General features: G+C 43.3%; 1 protein-coding gene across 1 annotated transcript in view; it reads right to left on the reverse strand.

The window, feature by feature from the left end:
* Window positions 1-504: 504 nt before the first annotated feature.
* The window catches only part of LOC143768008 (uncharacterized), a 40,509-nt gene continuing 21,584 nt past the window's right edge, over window positions 505-19,429 (reverse strand). The window contains exons 2-7 of the mRNA XM_077256630.1: window positions 8,271-8,420; window positions 7,962-8,141; window positions 7,768-7,879; window positions 7,598-7,689; window positions 7,311-7,401; window positions 505-3,478 (exon numbers count right to left, since the gene is read on the reverse strand). Coding sequence (XP_077112745.1) covers window positions 2,037-3,478; window positions 7,311-7,401; window positions 7,598-7,689; window positions 7,768-7,879; window positions 7,962-8,141; window positions 8,271-8,342 — 1,989 coding nt within the window. The 5' untranslated portion in view covers window positions 8,343-8,420 and the 3' untranslated portion in view covers window positions 505-2,036. The remainder of the gene's footprint in view (window positions 3,479-7,310; window positions 7,402-7,597; window positions 7,690-7,767; window positions 7,880-7,961; window positions 8,142-8,270; window positions 8,421-19,429) is intronic.

The raw sequence follows: 19,429 nt of genomic DNA on the forward strand, positions 1-19,429 counted from the left end.
GACTGCAGAATGGCCATTAGTTAGAAGCTGCTAATGATCTTTGAAGCAGGTAAACTTTCCCTGAGTGGTATATATTGGGCCGTCTGAAAAATAAGTTTAGTCTAGGACAATTTGTCTGCACTACTAATTGACAGCTGTTACAATACCAAACTAGGGCAGTCCCTATAGGAGGAAAAACACAATAATCATACTGTATTTTCATATGCTTTCTATTCCTCCCTGAGGGCCACTGAAGTGGCTTATAAACTTACCAAGTATATAGTTTGAGATCTGGGATTTGCCTATATGTGGGTAGTTTTCTGACTGTTTTGGATAACATGATACATGATTTTAAGTTTTCTTTTGTCTACTCTCACTTGAATATAGGTCAATATTAAATAAAGTCTCCTGATGAGTCACCTTTGGTGAGGATGACGAAACCCATAGAAATTAGATGCTTGGACAATCAATGTATACGTCACCTCACCCTATATACTGAAACGTGGGGTATATGGTTTTTCTATTAGTCACCTTCTGACTAACCTTCAGGGGGTGAATTATGGGTATAGTTTTACATTTGGAATTAACCCCTTACTGACCTCGGACGGGATAGTACGTCCGAGGTCAGCTCCCCTGCTTTGATGCAGGGCTCTGCGGTGAGCCCGCATCAAAGCCGGGACATGTCAGCTGTTTTGAACAGCGGACATGTGCCCGCAATAGCGGCGGGTGAAATCGCGATTCACCCGCCGCTATTAACTAGTTAAATGCTGCTGTCAAATGCAGACAGCGGCATTTAACTACCGCATCCAGCCGGGGGCGGCCGGATATGAGCGCATCGCCGACCCCCGTCACATGATCGGGGGTTGGCGATGCTTCTGAATGGTAACCATAGAGGTCCTTGAGACCTCTATGGTTACTGATCTCCGGCAGCTGTGAGCGCCACCCTGTGGTCGGCGCTCACAGCACACCTGATTTTCTACTACATAGCAGCGAACAGCAGATCGCTGCTATGTAGCAGAGGCGAACGTGCTGTGCCTGCTTCTAGCCTCCCATGGAGACTATTGAAGCATGGCAAAAGTTAAAAAAAAAAGTTAAAAAAATGTGAAAAAAAAAAAAATATATATAAAAGTTTAAATCACCCCCCTTTCGCCCCAATCAAAATAAATCAATAAAAAAAAATCAAACCTACACATATTTGGTATCGCCATGTTCAGAATCGCCCGATCTATCAATAAAAAAAAAAGCATTAACCTGATCGCTAAACGGCGTAACGAGAAAAAAAATCGAAACGCCAGAATTACTTTTTTTTGTCGCTGCGACATTGTATTAAAATGCAATAACGGGCGATCAAAAGAACGTATCTGCACCGAATTGGAATCATTAAAAACGCCAGCTCGGCACGCAAAAAATAAGCCCTCAACCGACCCCAGATCATGAAAAATGGAGACGGTACGAGTATCGGAAAATGGCGCAATTTTATTTTATTTTTTTCCTTTTAGCAAAGTTTGGAATTTTTTTTCACCACTTAGGTAAAAAATAACCTAGTCATGTTAGGTGTCTATGAATCCGTCGTGACCTGGAGAATCATAATGGCAGGTCAGTTTTAGCATTTAGTGAACCTAGCAAAAAAGCCAAACAAAAAACAAGTGTGGGATTGCACTTTTTTTGCAATTTCACCGCACTTGGAATTTTTTTCCCGTTTTCTAGTACACGACATGGTAAAACCAATGATAGTTTTCAAAAGTACAACATATCCCGCAAAAAATAAGCCCTCACATGGCCAAATTGACGGAAAAATAAAAAAGTTATGGCTCTGGGAAGGAGGGGAGTGAAAAACGAACACGGAAAAACGAAAAATCCCAAGGTCATGAAGGGGTTAATAAGTTTGTTTTATCCTTTTGTCAGCAAACATGATGAATGACTCGACAACCTCTTTAAGAAGATCAAATTTTGGTTAAAACGATTTCAACATTCTGAACAAAAAAATGAGGCTTCTCCCCTACGTGACATCTCTGATGTTTATTAACAATGTATTTCCAAGTAAAATATTTCCCACATTAAGAAAATGAAGAAGGCTTCTCCGCTGTGTGAGTTCTCTGGTGTATTACAAGATGAGCTTCCTGGTTAAAACATTTCCCACATTCAGAGCAGGAAAAAGGCTTCTCCCCTGCGTGAGTTCTCTGGTGGCAATCAAGAACTGATTTCCGGTTAAAACATTTCCCACATTCTGAACAGGAAAAACGCTTCTCCCCTGTGTGAGTTCTCTGATGGCGATCAAGACTTATTTTCCATTTAAAACATTTCCCACATTCTGAACATGAAAAAGGCTTCTCCTCTGTGTGAATTAATTTGTGTGTAACAAGACTGCATTTCTGGATAAAACATTTCCCACATTCTGAACATGAAAAAGGCTTCTCCCCTGTGTGGGTTCTCCAGTGGCTATCAAGAATCGATTTCCGGTTAAAACATTTCCCACATTCTGAACAGGAAAACGGCTTCTCCCCTGTGTGATCTCTCTGATGGCTATCACAATTTATTTTCCATTTAAAACATTTCCCACATTCTGAACATGAAAACGGCTTCTCCTCTGTGTGAATTCTTTCGTGTATAACAAGACTGCATTTCTGGATAAAACATTTCCCACATTCTGAACATGAAAAAGGTTTCTCCTCTGTGTGAATTCTTTTGTGTATAACAAGACTGCATTTCTGGGTAAAACATTTCCCACATTCTGAACATGAAAAAGGCTTCTCCCCTGTGTGAGTTCTCTTGTGGTTATCAAGAGTTAATTTGTGCTTAAAACATTTCTCACATTCTGAACAGGAAAAAGGCTTCTCCCCTGTGTGAGTTCTTTTGTGGTTATCAAGAGTTAATTTGTGATTAAAACATTTCCCACATTCTGAACAGGAAAAAGGCTTCTCCCCTGTGTGAGTTCTCTTGTGGTTATCAAGAGTTAATTTGTGCTTAAAACATTTCTCACATTCTGAACAGGAAAAAGGCTTCTCCTTTGTGTGAGTTCTCCGATGCCTATACAGAACCGATTTATGGTTAAAACATTTCCCACATTCTGAACAGGAAAAAGGCTTCTCCCCTGTGTGAGTTCTCTGGTGGTTATCAAGAGTTAATTTGTGCTTAAAACATTTCCCACATTCTGAACAGGAAAAAGGCTTTTCTCCTGTGTGAGTTCTTAGGTGGTTAACAAAATGTGATTCCCGTGTAAAATGTTTCCCACATTCTGAACATGAAAATGACTTCTTTGCTTTAGGAGTAGTTTGTTTTTTAATGCCACTTTTGTGACTTTGATTTTCCTTAGTAGTCGGTAATGAATCAGAAGATGGCACCTGTTCCATAGCATCAGATGACAGATCTTTGCTGTGAAGGGATGATGGTATATCTGGAGTAATAGCATTCACTTCAGTTGTATCTTGTAGGATCTCAAGATCATCAGATTTAAAAACTGAAGATATCAGCTGTCCCTCTGATCTCCTGCTACAGTCATCTGCTAAGATAAAAAAAATATATTTTTTTAATAAAATATCCTTGAGTTTTAAATTTGTAAACATTTCAACTTAGCTTGCCATTTTTATGGACAGTTCATGTAAAAAAAAATAATTAATTTACCAAGACAATGACAGTTCACAGTCTAATAGAAAACCTTATAGGATGAACCAGTAGTGCGTGTTGTTCAACTGTTTGTTCATTCTGCCTCCCAAATATTGAATAAAGAGAAACCAATCAATGTTAATTAGGAGAAAATAATACCAATTCTCATCTCACAAAAATGTCCCCACTCAGGTCCATCATCTGTCAATGGAAAAACAGAGGCTCCCACACTATTAGTGGCTCAAAAGCTGCTGAACAGCAACAAGGTTTCTATAGACCTATCCAGCAAAATCCGCTCTCAATTCTGAGTCTTGTAGGGTGCACAAAGAACATTTAGGATACTTGTATTTAGCAATATTATAGTGAAAAGAACCTTCTACATTTATGGTGTGTCTCCTGGAGCACAATCTGGGCATTAAGTGTTGGGTAATAAAATGGAAAATGTGTAATTTTCACTCACCAACATCCACTGTGTGTTAATTTCCGGAAAGTGTCTGTGGAGTCAAAATATTCACTCCTCATGTAGATTATAACCCTCAGTGAATTAATTTATAAAATAGAATCACTTTATCGGGATTTTTACTATTCTGGTTTTCTCTCAGTTATATTAGGGCTTCTGCATATGGGGTGTCCAATCTCATATGGGATCTGTTCCTGCTGTCCAGCTGGAGTAATGCTCCCTGCTTCAGCCAATTGGAAACTACCCCACCCTACTAAAGTTCAAAGCACATTGCCAGAATCTGCCAGATACAGCGTTGTTCTCCTCTGGTTCAATCCTGTGCTCAGCTCACATGTGGCTTGTGTATTTGTTTCATGTTGCAACCGTGGCCCATTTACTGACTACTCTTGTGTCTTCTCATTCTGTATTCAGTCCTTCTGGTTCTGATCCAGCTACCTGACTATTCTTCTTGCCATCAAACACCACAGAATAGCATTGTCCAAGCCTAGGGGTCCCAGTGTAAGTCCAGATCCATGTAAGGGTGCTAAAGGGGGATGAGCAAGGCAACCCTTGGGATATGGAAAGCAGAGAAGATAGTACCAAGCATGTTCATGGTGGATATCTGGATATCTTTTGAGCTGCCAGGTGACCCAATACATTGTGTCTGCAAACTATTCCAGCTAGATCTGCATTCAAATAGCTAAGGCTGGTTTCACATTTGCATTGGGCAGAGCTGCGGAGGGCTGCGTAGTTCCTGTTAAGCCCCACCCACTGCCGCACTTCTTTCATTCAGCTCCGCCTACGTCAGCATACGTCCTGTGCACCTATCTTTAACATTGGGTACGCAGGCCATGCGAATGAATGCAGATGCCTCCGCATGCGTTGTTGTGATGCTGCGCCGAACTGCATCGAACGCAACATGTTGCATTTTGTTGTGGTCGGCACAGCATCAAAATGACGCATGCGGAGGCATCCGCTTACGTTCGCATGGCCTGCGTACCCAATGTTAAAGATAGGTACGCAGGACGCATGCCGACGTAAGCAGAGCTGAATGGAAGAGGTGCGGCAGTGGGCGGGTCTTAACAGAGGAACTACACAGCCCTCCGCTGCTCTGCCCAATGCAAATGTGAAACCAGCCTAAATGATGCTCCATCCCTTCTGAATACTGCTATTTGCCCAGACAGTAGCCTACAATCGTATGTAGGGTATTGTGCGAAGTTGGAAAATAATTTGTAAGATCCATTTGTTTTCTATTATCCTTTGTGAATAATTCCAAAGTTATCACCACATAAAGTGTCACACGTCAGATTTTAAATATGGGGCCTGATTAAAAACACAAAACTGGCTGCGGGAAGTGGTTAAATCACAGTATATTGGACACTACTGTAGTCGAATACTGTGACTACAGACAATAACATCTACTGAAGTGATCAAACTCAACAGTCTTCATCAGTAATAAATGAGTAACTAGTGGTGATAGTGGTGAAAAGTCTCTGATGTAATTAGAGTATGGGTCTCGGACTCTCGGTGACTTCACAATCTAAACTATCGTAAGGTCCAATATTTTCTGTCAGATGAGTTTCAAGAAGAAATATTACACATTTAAAGAGAACTGTGGATAATACTGCAGAGCTGAGATATCTTAAAGGGAACCTGTCAGCAGGATTGTACACAGTAACCTACAGAATGTGACAGGTTGGCGCCGTTATACTGATTACTGATTGGTTGATGAAATCTGTCTTGTGGTTATTGTTTAATCTGTATTTATAGTTTTCAGTTATTGAGATTCTCGTGCTTCGGGGTGGAGCTGTGGGCGGCCTGTGGGCAGGGCTTTATGTGGTGCTCTGATTACATATGGATCTGTATTAGCTTATGACAGGTTCACTTTAAATTTCGATCTTAGACATTTGGAAGAGGAGATTAGGAGCTATTTTTAAGACTATCAGGGAGTTACAGATTCACATAAGTGTTGCAGGACCATCCCACCACAATCAAACTAGCATACAGAATGAACAGGTAAAAAAAGACATGTTTTTATTCTATGTTACATCCCCAACAACAATGTATGTACGAGGGGAGAACTCCAACAGTAAACCAGAGATGCACTCATTTACGGTGGACCATTGGAGCTACTATGAGTCCTGACCAGAAGATTAGAGAAAATAATATTGCTCCACATTTCAGGAGAGATTGTGCAGTAATCTGAATTACTTATGATCGAAAACAATGTAATTTATGATGTGGAGTGATTTCATGAAACCAGGGCTTGAGCCATGCCAAAACATCTCCTGCAGGCGTGAATAAATGCATATTACATCCGTCAGCCGCGCACAGCTTAGAGATATATCATGGCACAGGAGTAATGTTTTTCCTGTAGTTGATCACAATCCTCCTTGAAATTAGTTTTAATACAAATTGAAAAGTCAGGATAAAAAGAAACTCTGCTGTGATTGTACAGAAATTCACACTTGGCCTCACTGCACATTTAATGTTGTTGATCATAAAAGCAAAGTTTGGCCAGAAAGACTGGACCTGGTCTTGTAGGGACCATATGAGCACATTCAGCAGCACAGAAGGGGGAGAAGGTGGATTCATCCAATAAGATACCAGGATTCTAGGAAGCCAGCGGCTTATTTACCCTCCGCTTTCTCTTACAGGCCCATAATACTTTTCTTCAAGTGATTTTCTAACTTATCAGCACTTTCTACGTGCTCTGTCATTTGGCTTTGTAGTTTACAGATCTGGGCAGGTAATGGCCAGCATCTTCTAATCTCAGGGGGTAGGTGAATCCTCCAGGTGGTAAGTTTTATACATAAAAGGGCTTTCAATGCCCAAAGTCATTTGAGCAGTTTTGGGTGGAGGAGAATGTCGTGGTCTAGAGGCAAAATGGTGATCATGGTAATATGGCCGGACTACACCACCGATAGAGCAGCCACAGCTAGTGATGAGCGAATATACGCGTTACTCGAGATTTCCCTAGCAAGCTCGGGTGACCTCCGAGTATTTTTTAGTGCTCGTAGATTTCGTTTTTATTGCTGCAGCTGAATGATTTACATCTGTTAGCCAGCATAAGTACATGTGGGGGTTGCCACATGTAATCAAGCTGGCTAAGTGATGTAAATTATTCAGCTGAGGGGAGGAAAACAATCTCCGAGCACTAAAAAATACTCGGAGGACACCCGAGCATGCTAGGGAAATCTCGAGTAACGAGTATATTCGCTCATCACTAGCCACAGCCAATGACTGAGAAGAATCTGTGACTTCTCTGCATTTAGTGGTTATTACTCACCTGGGTATTCGAATGTGGGAATCTCCTCTTTACACTGCTCATCACCTCTCACATATGTCTCTGTAGTATTAATATGGGTCAGATCTTCACCCTGAAATAAATATTGTAAAAGTCACAGACAGATGGAGAAGTCACATCTATGATCAGCTCTAATCCTGCCATCTCCACTGCTCTCATTGCCCAAGTATAAGACATAATACTGGTGAATAAAACAAGACTGAGCACAAGACCTTCACTTCCCTCTACACATCAAAGGGGAGATCTCATGACACCTTCTCTCCATCTACCTGATAATCATGAGCATTGGGATCTCCTTGTTTATAGTTCTGTGGAAGAGGAAGGGGATGTCTCTCTGGTGTTGTCCTCTTACTGGATGGATCTGAAGGAAACAGAAACAGGGACTGAATTAATTCTTTACATACAGATAATTATATGTGTATTTAGTCCTGTCTATTACCTGGTGATATGAGGGGCTGGGGAACCTCCATCATGACATCTTTGTGACCTTGTAAATACTCCCACTCCTCCATGGAAAAATAGACAGCGACGTCCTGACACCTTATAGGAACCTGACACATACAATGATACCGTCATCCCCCGATCCCTTCATATTGTTACTGTATAATGTCCCAGCATTCCCAGCAGTGTCACCTCTCCAGTCAGCAGCTCAATCATCTTGTAGGTGAGTTCTAGGATCTTCTGGTCACTGATGTCCTCATGTATCAGGGGGTGAGGTGGAGGCCCTGTGATTGGGCTCAGGAGTCTTCTGCATCCTTCAGACACAGGGTCCTGACAGCGCTCACTAGAGGTCTTCTTCACTACTGTGTAATCCTGGTTATGGAGAGACACATTAATAAATCTCACTACAGACATTTCCAGAGTCCTCACCTCTCCTGTTCTGTCTATTTGTTATTCCCATAGATAAGAATGATGTAATGTGACATCATCAGAATCTCTCACCTCTCCAGTAAGCCGGAAGAGGATCTCTAGGGTGAGGTGTAATATCCTCTCCGCCATCTTGTCTCTGTCCATATCAATGATTGATGGGTATTTCAGGAAAATTCTCTTATATAAAAGATCTTCACCGAGAGGATCCGATATTGTAGAGACCTGAATGAGAAGAAGATGAGATGATGTAACATCATAAAAATCCTGTGTAATAATGCAATTACTGGAGATAATAAGGGAAACATATGAGGAGATTTATTATTTTACAGTATTTAGTTTCCTTCTTTATATCTACTAATAAAACCTATATATTTAGGCCACAGACAACAATCAGTTTCCTCCTCGGAGTCGGCAGCTGAATACGTTCCTCATAGACTCATCTTCCATAACGCTAATTCTCGTCTCATTTACCGACACTGGAATCGGCATTAGCAATACTGCAGGAGATATTCATTACACGTGACAGGAGAAACTATTTCATGATGAGGCTTTTATAAAATCTTTTTTGTTTCCACAATCACAACGGACAGATAATATGTGAGCTCAAAGTCCCCATGTACAATGTTTTATGGGGTTTATTTCTGGTCTTAGGATTTCCTATATTACAAGAAAAACACCAGAAAAAAAAGATATTAGAGGGAAGATACTGCGTTTGTAGATCATTAATAAATCAAGGTAATGTAGCATAATATGCTGTTATAACCAAGTTTTGATTGCATTTGAAACATATTTCGTGTATTATAGAAGTTTAAAGAAGGCACTTGAGGATGACATCTTGCTTTCACAGTAGCAGCACGACACTTTCAGTGTCATAATACGACACCCCATGGTCATAGGAGAGAACAGACTGACGCGGACCCTATCTATTGTAATAAAATTGTCACTGCTGTGAACTGGGCACGCCTCTGTAGGCTTCACAATTCACAGTAGTGGGAGTGTTCTGCTGTAGTGATGAGCAAGTATACTCGTTGCTCGGGTTTTCCTGAGCACTGCTCGGGTGATCTCCGAGTATTTACTAATGTTCGGAGATTTAGTTTTCATCGCCTCAGCTGCATGATTTACGACTGCTAGCCAGGCTGAATACATGTGAGGAAAGCCTGTTTGTTAGGGAATTCCCACATGTATTCAGCCTGGCTAGAAGCCTGAAATAATGCAGCTGAGGCGATGAAAACTAAATCTCCGAACCCTAACAAATACTCGAAGATCACCAGAGCAACGAATATACTCGCTCATCACTACTCTGCTGCCATATTCATGGAGCCCTCAGATCTGCTAATATAAGCAGCACTGCTTCCAGCAGAATAGATCCTAGATTGACGGCTGAGGGGAATAAAATGCAGGAGAAAAGTACAGGCAGAATATCAGAGACATCAAGGAGGAACAGTGTACCATTAGCATTATCAGAACAGGAGCTGTCAGCTGCTGGGCAGGAGTTTTGATTCATCCCTCAGTAAGATAAGATAAGGAGCTGCAGGTCTGCAGTGAATGGCCAGACATTGTTGAGGGGGGTGAGAAAATCATGTAATCTGTGTGAGAGAGACTGATGGGATAGAGACAGTAACTGCTGGTGATGGCAGGTCACAGGGCAGTCACACAAAAAATGGCGCTGCCCTGTGATGCTACTCTTCATTCTGCCCCAGGAATACTAGACAACCCAAAAGGGGAGGGAAATGGTGAGGTCAGCTGTTACTGCCCCAATGTTTCAGCTAACAGGAAAGCTGGTAAGTCTTACTATAGCTGCTTGAGCGGGCACACACACGTCTCTGGATTCCCCCTCGAGCCGCGGTCATTACTAGTTTCAGGTAATATGATGGCCGCCTAATTGGGCGAGTTGCACTACATTATGGTAGTGGAAACATGCAGCAAATAATGATGATGTTATAGCTATCTGCAATCTTGTGAGACTTATACCTGCATTTGATTTATAGGATTATATATGCAGCAACAGTGCCATACATATTTTTAATAATTCTGCAGTATCTTTATCATGTTACTAATTATGGCAGAATATTCTGCGCTCCTATTAAGGAAATGATTTTTTTTTACATTTACATTCTTGGGGTTTCTGGGAGGTGTTGTGTGCCTTGACGCTTAGCAGCAAGTTACACATGGTTTGTCCCTACATCTGTGCCTATACCTGTTTTAATAAAGTTTAAAATGTTGTTGATATTTTTTGGACAGGTACATCTTTTTTGCTTTGTTGCAAATGTTTTTTGATATAGCTGCTTGAGGTCTAAAACAGAAAATGCTCCCCCAAGTGGTAAGTATATATATTTGTAAGAAAATATATAATATTTATCATATAGAAATGTTTGCAAACATTGCATTTAATACAATTTAATTACTATTTTAAGCTTAATTTCACACAAAAAAACAAAGTACAAGAAAACTGGTGGCACCTTCCCTTTAAAATGTTTCTAAAGAAAATTGGTTCCAACAATTCTTGTAAAAAGAAAAAAACATGGAAAAAGCAGAAGACACATTTTATTTTTCACACAATAAACAATTGTTTTAAAAAAATTAACTCTTTTGGGCCCCAGAACATAGATGTACACAGCAGGGACGGCACAGATGTGGCTGCAACAAAACCCCTGGGAGTTTAACCACTTGCAGCTGCCAAAAGCAAGCATGGCATTTAAAAAGGTGTGACAGAGATTGCCTGAATGCCCTCCTCCCCCAAGCACTTGATAGTATGAGGCGGCCTAGTTACTACGATACTTACATGCCTAATAATGGTGTCTGGGCCTGCAATGTACGAAGGTCTACTAGGCTGGGCCAGAGGCAATGTCCAATACGTTACCTTTTAGCGCCCTCATACACATCAGACTAAAGTTACATGAAAGCACTGATTTTGAGGGGTTTGGTTGACTATATAATGTATTTGATGAAGTCAGGGCAGAGAAGGATCTGGCATCCTGAATTTCAGAGTGTAGTGAAATATGTATATGTATGGATGTATGACCAGGAGTAAATTAACATCTATCCTGAGGCTGCAGCTCTCACAAAGGTCGCAACATATGTTATCCTAAAGGTACCGTCACACTCAGCAACTTTACAACTACAACGATCCGTGACGTTGCAGCGTCCTGGATAGCGATCTCGTTGTGTTTGACACGCAGCAGCGATCTGGATCCCGCTGTGATATCGCTGGTCGGAGCTAGAAGTCCAGAACTTTATTTCGTCGCTGATGACCCGCTGTCATTGCTGGATCGGCGTGTGTGACACCGATCCAGCGACGTGTTCACTTGTAACCAGGGTAAATATTGGGTTACTAAGCGCAGGGCCGCGCTTCGTAACCCGATATTTACCCTTGTTACCATTGTAAAAGTTTTAAAAAAAAAACAGTACATACTCACATTCTGATGTCCATCACGTCCCCCGGCGTCCACAGGGTTATAACTGCTTTCGGCTGGAGCGCTGCTAATGACTGTGTCAGCGCCGGCCGTAAAGCAGAGCACAACGGTGACGTCAGCGCTGTGCTCTGCTTTATGGCCGGCGCTGACACAGTCAGTGCAGGGAAGCTCTCGGCAGCAGTGCGTGCATTACCAGCGCTCCTGCCGACAGCAGTTTTAACCCTGTGGATGCTGGCGGGGGACGTGACAGACATCAGAATGTGAGTATGTAGTGTTTTTTTTTTACTTTTACAATGGTAACCAGAGTAAATATCGGATTACTAAGCGCGGCCCTACACTTAGTAACCCGATGTTTACCCTGGTTACCCGGGTGCTGCAGGGGGACTTCAGCATCGTTGAAGACAGTTTCAACGATGCCGAAGCCGTTCCCCTGATCGTTGGTCGCTGGAGAGAGCTGTCTGTGTGACAGCTCCCCAGCGACCACACAACGACTTACCAACGGATCACAGCCGGGTCGTATCGCTGGTCGTGATCGTTGGTAAGTTGTTTAGTGTAACGGTACCTTAAGAAAGGCAGTTTCCTGGCTCCAGTAACCGCAGGGGGTTTTGCTGTGAACACACACATAATTTGAAACACTTAAGGGTACTGTCACACTCTGCAACTTTACAACGATCACGACCAGCAATACGACCTGGCCGTGATCGTTGGAAAGTCGTTGTGTGGTCGCTGGAGAGCTGTCACACAGACAGCTCTCCAGCGACCAACGATGCCGAGGTCCCGGGTAACCAGGGTAAACATCGGGTTACTAAGCGCAGGGCCGCGCTTAGTAACCCGATGTTTACCGTGGTTACCAGCGTAAAAGTAAAAAACAAACAAACCGTACATACATTCCGGTGTCCATCAGGTCCCTCGCCGTCTGCTTCCCACTCTGACTGAGTGCCGCCGTAAAGTGAAAGCAGATCACAGCGGTGACGTCGCCGCTGTGATCTGCTCTCACTTTCCGGCCGGCAGTCAGTCAGAGCGGGAAGCAGACGGCAAGGGACCTGAAGGACACCAGAATGTGAGTATGTACGGTTTGGTTTTTTTTACTTTTACGCTGGTAACCACGGTAAACATCGGGTTACTAAGCGCGGCCCTGCGCTTAGTAACCCGATGTTTACCCTGGTTACAAGTGAACGCATCGCTGGATCGCTGTCACACACAACGATCCAGCGATGACAGCGGGAGATCCAGCGACGAAAGAAAGTTCCAAACGATCTGCTACGACGTACGATTCTCAGCAGGGTCCCTGATTGCTGCTGCGTGTCAGACACTGCGATATCGTATGGATATCTCTGGAACATCACGGATCGTACCGTCGTAGCGACAAAAGTGCCACTGTGAGACGGTACCCTTACACCTTCTGACTCCTTTGAACAGACATACCAATTGCAGCATGACACGGTATATTTACTCTGAGAAAGAAAGATTACACGAAGAGTGTTCAAAGAAAAATAATGTACTCATTGGTAAAATAGCCAGGATCCAGTCACAAACCAAGGATTAGAATATTAACTTGAGAGGCTGGTCTAGAAATCTGACCTCTAGGTTGACTCTATAAATTAGGCCTTTACACATAGAAAGCTGTTCACAGTGAGGGACAGCCAAGCTGGTGTGATCCGTTCCATATCCCCCCCTCCACCTCCCCTCAGGGGCAGAATACCAGACTGCAAAGTTTGATATTTCTGTAAGTTTTCTCCCTTTTATTTTATAACTGTTTACATATTTGTATGTCACTTTTTATTTCCATATTTTGATATCTTTCATTGTAAGCACTGTACCTTTTCTATTAAAGATTCAAACCTTAATAAGCCTTGTATGCTCTAAAGAATCCATAGCCTTAGAGTGTGTGACCCTGCTGATTGGAGACAGTAGCAGTAAGATTTCCAGTGCCCGTGTGTTCAGTGAGTGGTGGCAGCGTGAATGAGCGGGGTGTGTGAACTGTGTCCAGGTGTGAATTATGCTCCCATTGCAGCATAGGACAGAGGTTGAATGCTGGACTGAGGGAGAGGAGATAGATTAACCCTTGCAGGCACAACCCCAAGTCATGTGCTGAGAAAAAGGTACATGACACAGAGGCTAATCCGTTTGATCTTCCTGTAGGTAATCCCCTCTAGAGGAGTCTGGAGGCGACTCTCCCATACAGACCACAGGAAAGCTGGAATATTTCTGTGTATGAAGGAGTCGGGAGAGAAAGCCGTCTGCCAAATGACCATTCAGCCAACACTTATCTCATGTGTATTAATATTACACTGACAAGCAGTGATCATACACGGCATTACAGTAGTACAGTACATCACCAGAGCCATCAGAGGCTTGTATGTTGTATGATCACAGTAATCAGAGGTGTTTAAAAAAGGTTTAAAGTGAAAAAATCATAGTTTTAACAACCAGAAAAAACATAGTTACTAACCGATATCAGTATTTCTCTGAGCCCATGACGGCACCACGGAGAGAGGGGATCCGTCCCACAGGGACAGGAAACCTACAGATAAAAAGGCGGTACCTCTCTCCCACATCAGTTGGTTTACAGAGCATTAACGGAACTTCAGACTGGCAACATGAATGGCTATACAAAATATTTAACATTAATATAAGCCTAATAGAGGCACCACGTGGTTATTTTCCAAACTAACTAACTAATTTCAGTGTGCACACCCACACGTGAAGTGAGGGAATGTATGTGTGTCATCATGGCCTCAGAAAAATTCTGTTATCGGTAAGTAACTATGTTTTTCTCTTTCCCCATAACGGCACCACGGAGAGAATTTCATAGATTGTACATTAGGGGGAAACCACTGCCTCCAGAACCCTTGTCCCAAAGGTAAGATCTGAAGAAGAGGCCCGGTCTAGCCGATAATGGTTAAAGAACGTAAAGGGAAAAGACTAAGTAGCGACTCTACAAATCTGCTCTATCGAGGTGCTGGCACTCTCTGCCCAGTAAGTCGCCACTGCTCTGGTTGAATAGGCTCTTATCTCCTCCGGAATGGCTGCCCCACATGAGGAATATGATAGGGTGATATTATCTCTTATCCACCTGGCCAGCGTGGCTTTCGATGCTTTTTGTACTTTCCATGGACCCTTGAAGCATACAAAGAGACCTATCCTTCCTACACTCCCTTGTAGCTACTGAATTAGTCATCTCTTTACATCTAACGTATGTAGGACTTCCTCCCCCTTATTTTTGGGATTGCCAAAGAAGGAAGGCAGGGATATTTCTTGCGATCTGTGAAACCGCAATGCCAGTTTTGGAAGATAGGCGGTGTCATTTTTAAGGACAACTCTATCCTCCAGTATCTGTGAGAAAGGTGAGTATGCTGACAAAGCCGGGATATCGCTAACTCTCTGTGCTAACGTTAAAGCTACAAGTAGGGAGGTTTTAAGAGATATAATTTTCAGCGAGGCTTCGGACAGGGGTTCAAAGGGAGCCTTAGTCAGCGCAGTAAGGACTAAATTTAGGTCCCAGGGTGGAGCAGAATGAAAGGAAATAGGTCTGGATCTACTTGAAGCGTAAATAATCCTCGCTACCCAATGGTTCCCGGCCAGGTCATGGTTGTATAGGGCCCCCAGAGCTGCAACCTGAACTTTCAAGGTGCTTGTGGAAAGACCCTGCTCCAAAACCTTCTGTAGGAATTCTAAGATTTTGTTTATTGGAACTTCACCACCTAGATTGGCCCCTGAGACCGAAATAATTTTTCAAATCCTCCCATATGTCACGACTCCAGGGTTTACTGCTGCGGGGAAAGCTGTGTGCCGCAGCAAGGGAGCTGAGGGCAAAGCGTCAGGGAACTCACCGGGTAGCAAACAGGACCTGAACCACCTGACAGGGTAGGAAGTGGTCGAGGGCGGCGCTAGACACTGGGGTGCAGAGGAGACGATATACACTGGAGAGTAGTTAAATGTGCCAAGATCAAAACAAGCAGAGTAAAGCACAGAGAGCAAATAAAGCAAATGAAAACCGAGTACACACTCAAGGGGTCAGGCACACAGACTAAACGAAAGTATAGGTGACAGGGAATCCCAGTCTGGAGTGTGTATAAATACCCCTCCCAGATCCAAAGAGAGGCCAGCAATATTAACCCTGAGAGAGCAGGACATGAACCATGTCCAATACCATGACACCATACGCCTTGGTAGTTATAGGTTTCCTACTTTATTGTAGAGTGGCGACTAAATTTGGAGAACCTCTTATTGCTCAGATGTGACCTTTCAAGTTCCATGCGGTCATATGCAAGTTTTCTACCTGCGGATAAGCCACCGGCCCTTGGGACAGCAGATCCGGGATGTCTGGGAGAACGATGACCAAAGGGTGTGAGATGGACATCGTCCTCAGCCATGAAAACCATGTCCTCCTCTGCCAAAAAGGGGCTATTATGATCACCCTAGTGTTGTCCTCTCTAATTTTCCTCAGCACTAAGGGAATCAGGGCTATTGGCGAGAAGGCGTAAGCTAGATGGTAATTCCAGGGTATCGTAAAGGCGTCTAGAGCAACTGGGCTCCCTCAGGGATCGATTGAGAAGTAAGCCTCTCCTTTCCAGTTCTGGCTGTTTGCAAACAGGTATATTTCTGGCCAATCTCAATGTTCTGCGATCTGATTGAATACTGTCTGGTTCAGCTACTACTACCCCTGTCTCAGTTGTGTTCAACTTAGGAAGTTTGCCACCCGATTTTCTGTACCCTTTATGTGAAGTGCTGACAAAGCCTAAATTGGCCTCTGCTAGATGAAAGATGGACTTTGAAATGTCCATCAGAGACCGAGATCTGGTGCCCCCCTGGTGGTTCAGATATGCTACTAACACTTGGTTGTCAGAGAACACTCTTACATGGTGGGACTGAAGGGGGCTTAGAAAATGAACGAGGGCGAGTTTTACCACTAACAGCTCTTTCATGTTTGATGAAGCTAATTTTTGTTCCTCTGACCAAGGTCCCTGGGCTATCTGATCTCTCAGGTGGGCTCACAACCCCCAGGGGCTTGTGTCCGTGGTTAAGATTTGGGATATTGGCCACACCCAGGGAACGCCTCTTGCTAAATTGTTTGTATCGGTCCACCATTCTAGAGAACGGGCCATTCTTGACGAGATGTTTAACCGCCCTTCTAAATTTCCGCCTAGAGGTGTTCCTGCTTCTAATATTTCCCATTGTAGTTCTCAGATATGGCTTTGAGCCCACTGTACCATCCGAATACAAGCTGTCATTGATCCTAGCAGTGACATTGCCCTCCGTAAGGTGGTGACAGGGAAGTGTCTCATACATGATGTCAGCTGTATCATGTTCTGATTTTTTCCCTGTGGGAGATGACGTTCTTGTTTTTTTGAGTCTTGAATTATTCCCAAGTATTCTTGCACCTGACTCGGTATGATTCGGGATTTGGGTAAGTTTAATAGTCAGCCTAGACTCGTCAGTGTTCTCATAACTTTGTCTAGCTGTTCTTTGCAGTGATGAGGGGAATTGCCTTACCAGGAGGTCATCCAGATATGGAACTATCAGAGCATTTTGTTCTCGTATGTGGGCCATAACTTCCGCCATTATTTTGGTAAATACCCTCAGGGCAATGGCCAAGCCGAATGGGAGAGCTCTGAACTGGTAATGCTTTAATTCCCCCTGAATTGTGACTGCCACCCTGAGAAACTTGCGATGGTCCTTGTGGATGGGTACATGGTAGTACGCATCCTTCAAGTCTCACATAGTCATAAATCAAGCTGGAAAAGCATTCTTACAGATGATTTTATTGTTTCCATTTTGAAGGGTTGAGTTTCCAGAAATTTGTTCAACTTTTTTAAGTTTACTATTGCCCTGAATGTCCCATCCGGTTTCTTCCTCAAGAAAAGAGGGGAATAAAACCCTTTGCCTCTTTCTTGGGTGGGGACCTCTTGAAGCACATTCTTCTCAACTACACCTAGAATTTCTTTTTGCAGGGCTAACTGTTCATCCTTTGCTGACCTTTGTGGATTTATTATGAAGGAAGGGGGTGGGGGAGAATGAAACTTTAGCTAGTTTTATTATATCCAAGATCCACATACTTCTGGATATCTTTTCCCAGGCCAGGAGAAAGTAAGCCAACCTTCCTCTGACCTGGGGAAAACCTTCATTTGGGTTGTTTTTTGTTGTCAAAGGGCCTGTTGAACATGAACCCCTTGCCTCTATTTCTTTTATCCTCTGTTATGCAGTAACCCATATTACAGCCAGGGGATGCTGTGTTTGCGCTTCAGGATGCACTTGGAGGCATAATTATGATGGTGAATTAGGGACTGGAATTATTGTAAATGGCCGGTATGTGTCGCAGAGGTTCTCTGCGCTGTAAGCCGAAAATGATATGTTTATGCTGGGACTTATAGTTTCACCAATGTTTGCTGTGTTTACTTATAAGGGAGGCTTATAGGGTTAGTCAAAGAGCTGAGCGGGAATTGGCTAACCACACATACAACTCCCACCTATGTGGGTGGTTACAGCTACATAATTTGACCAGGGTTTGGTCACATGGTGGAGTGTATGGATCTGTTTGGTCCATGTGCAAGGTCCCGGAAGCCTATGTGTTGGGAGTGCTATTTCCCTGAATAGCACGTGGTGGGGCTTTGGTTCTGGTGACCTGGGTGTTGGACGAACGTCCTGAATAGCACCTGGACAGGCCAAATGTGTGTGCAGAGCCTGGGACGGCCCTACACTGACAAAGACGCCATCCTGTTGAGGACCTTGGACTAATCTGGAGTCCGCCTGTGGAGCAGGAGCTCCTGAAAGGTAACCCCGGCTATGGGGAAAGAACTATGTGCATGTGTAAGCCGGTAATGTGTAACCTGGCTTACGGTGCGGTTTATGACGTTTAGAAAAAACCATATGGACTGTTTTGTGTGAAAACCATGCCTGACTACGTTAATCCGCTGCCACGCAAGTATTCCCCAACACAAACAGGCGCAATGCCACACCTCCCACCCATCCTTGTGACCTTTTGGGGGTTTCCTCTGACTGAACCTCCTGTTCTGAAAGGGCCGTGTGCAGGACTGGCTGGATAACCTAGGAAAAGATTTCTTTTTATCTCCTGCTTTGTCCAAAATGACACACTGCCCCCCCCCCCCCCCCCGAAGAAGCCCACAACGCGAAACACACGTCGGGGCATGTTGTATACACTATGACTGTGTTATCACCCCCTGATATGGGTAAGCTAGTACTTTAACCTACCGCTGCTGTTTTGCTTAATTGCACTTTTGCACTGGCACTTTTCCTTGGATAGCACGAGGATGATTTTGTGCAATTGGTAGTGGCCAGACGTCAGCAGATATCCGGGCTGTATACCCGATCTGCAAACACATTTCTTTTTTTGACTTCTGGTCTTTTGGTTAATGGTAATGGGTTCGGGGCCAATATTATGGTGGTAAAGATTTTTCCTGACCTGTTCTTAGAGGTGATTGTTTGCAATTACCGTGTATACTAAGCTTTTTTGCTCTCTATCCCCTTTCTGGATACTCGTCCATAATAACTTTTTGTATGTATACTGGGTCTTATTTTCTTTTTGTATTGTTTTGTATATGTTGGATTAAATAAAGTTTATATATATTTTTTAGAATTGTTTGTTTTGACCTCAGTAATTGAATGGGTCTTGAATTCCTTTTTCTCATGTAGGAAATTTGTCCAAAATGTCGTCTAGTGTAGGTCCAAATAGGAATTCGCAGGGAATGGCACATTATTTTGATTTTGTCATTATTTTGATTTTGTCTGCAGGTCCCCTGGCCAGCACTTGAGCCATAGGGCTCGCCTCGCAGCATTAGAAAAAATAGTAGAACTAGC

The sequence above is a fragment of the Ranitomeya variabilis genome, chromosome 4, assembly GCF_051348905.1.
Source record: "Ranitomeya variabilis isolate aRanVar5 chromosome 4, aRanVar5.hap1, whole genome shotgun sequence".
Taxonomy (NCBI): Eukaryota; Metazoa; Chordata; class Amphibia; order Anura; family Dendrobatidae; genus Ranitomeya; species Ranitomeya variabilis.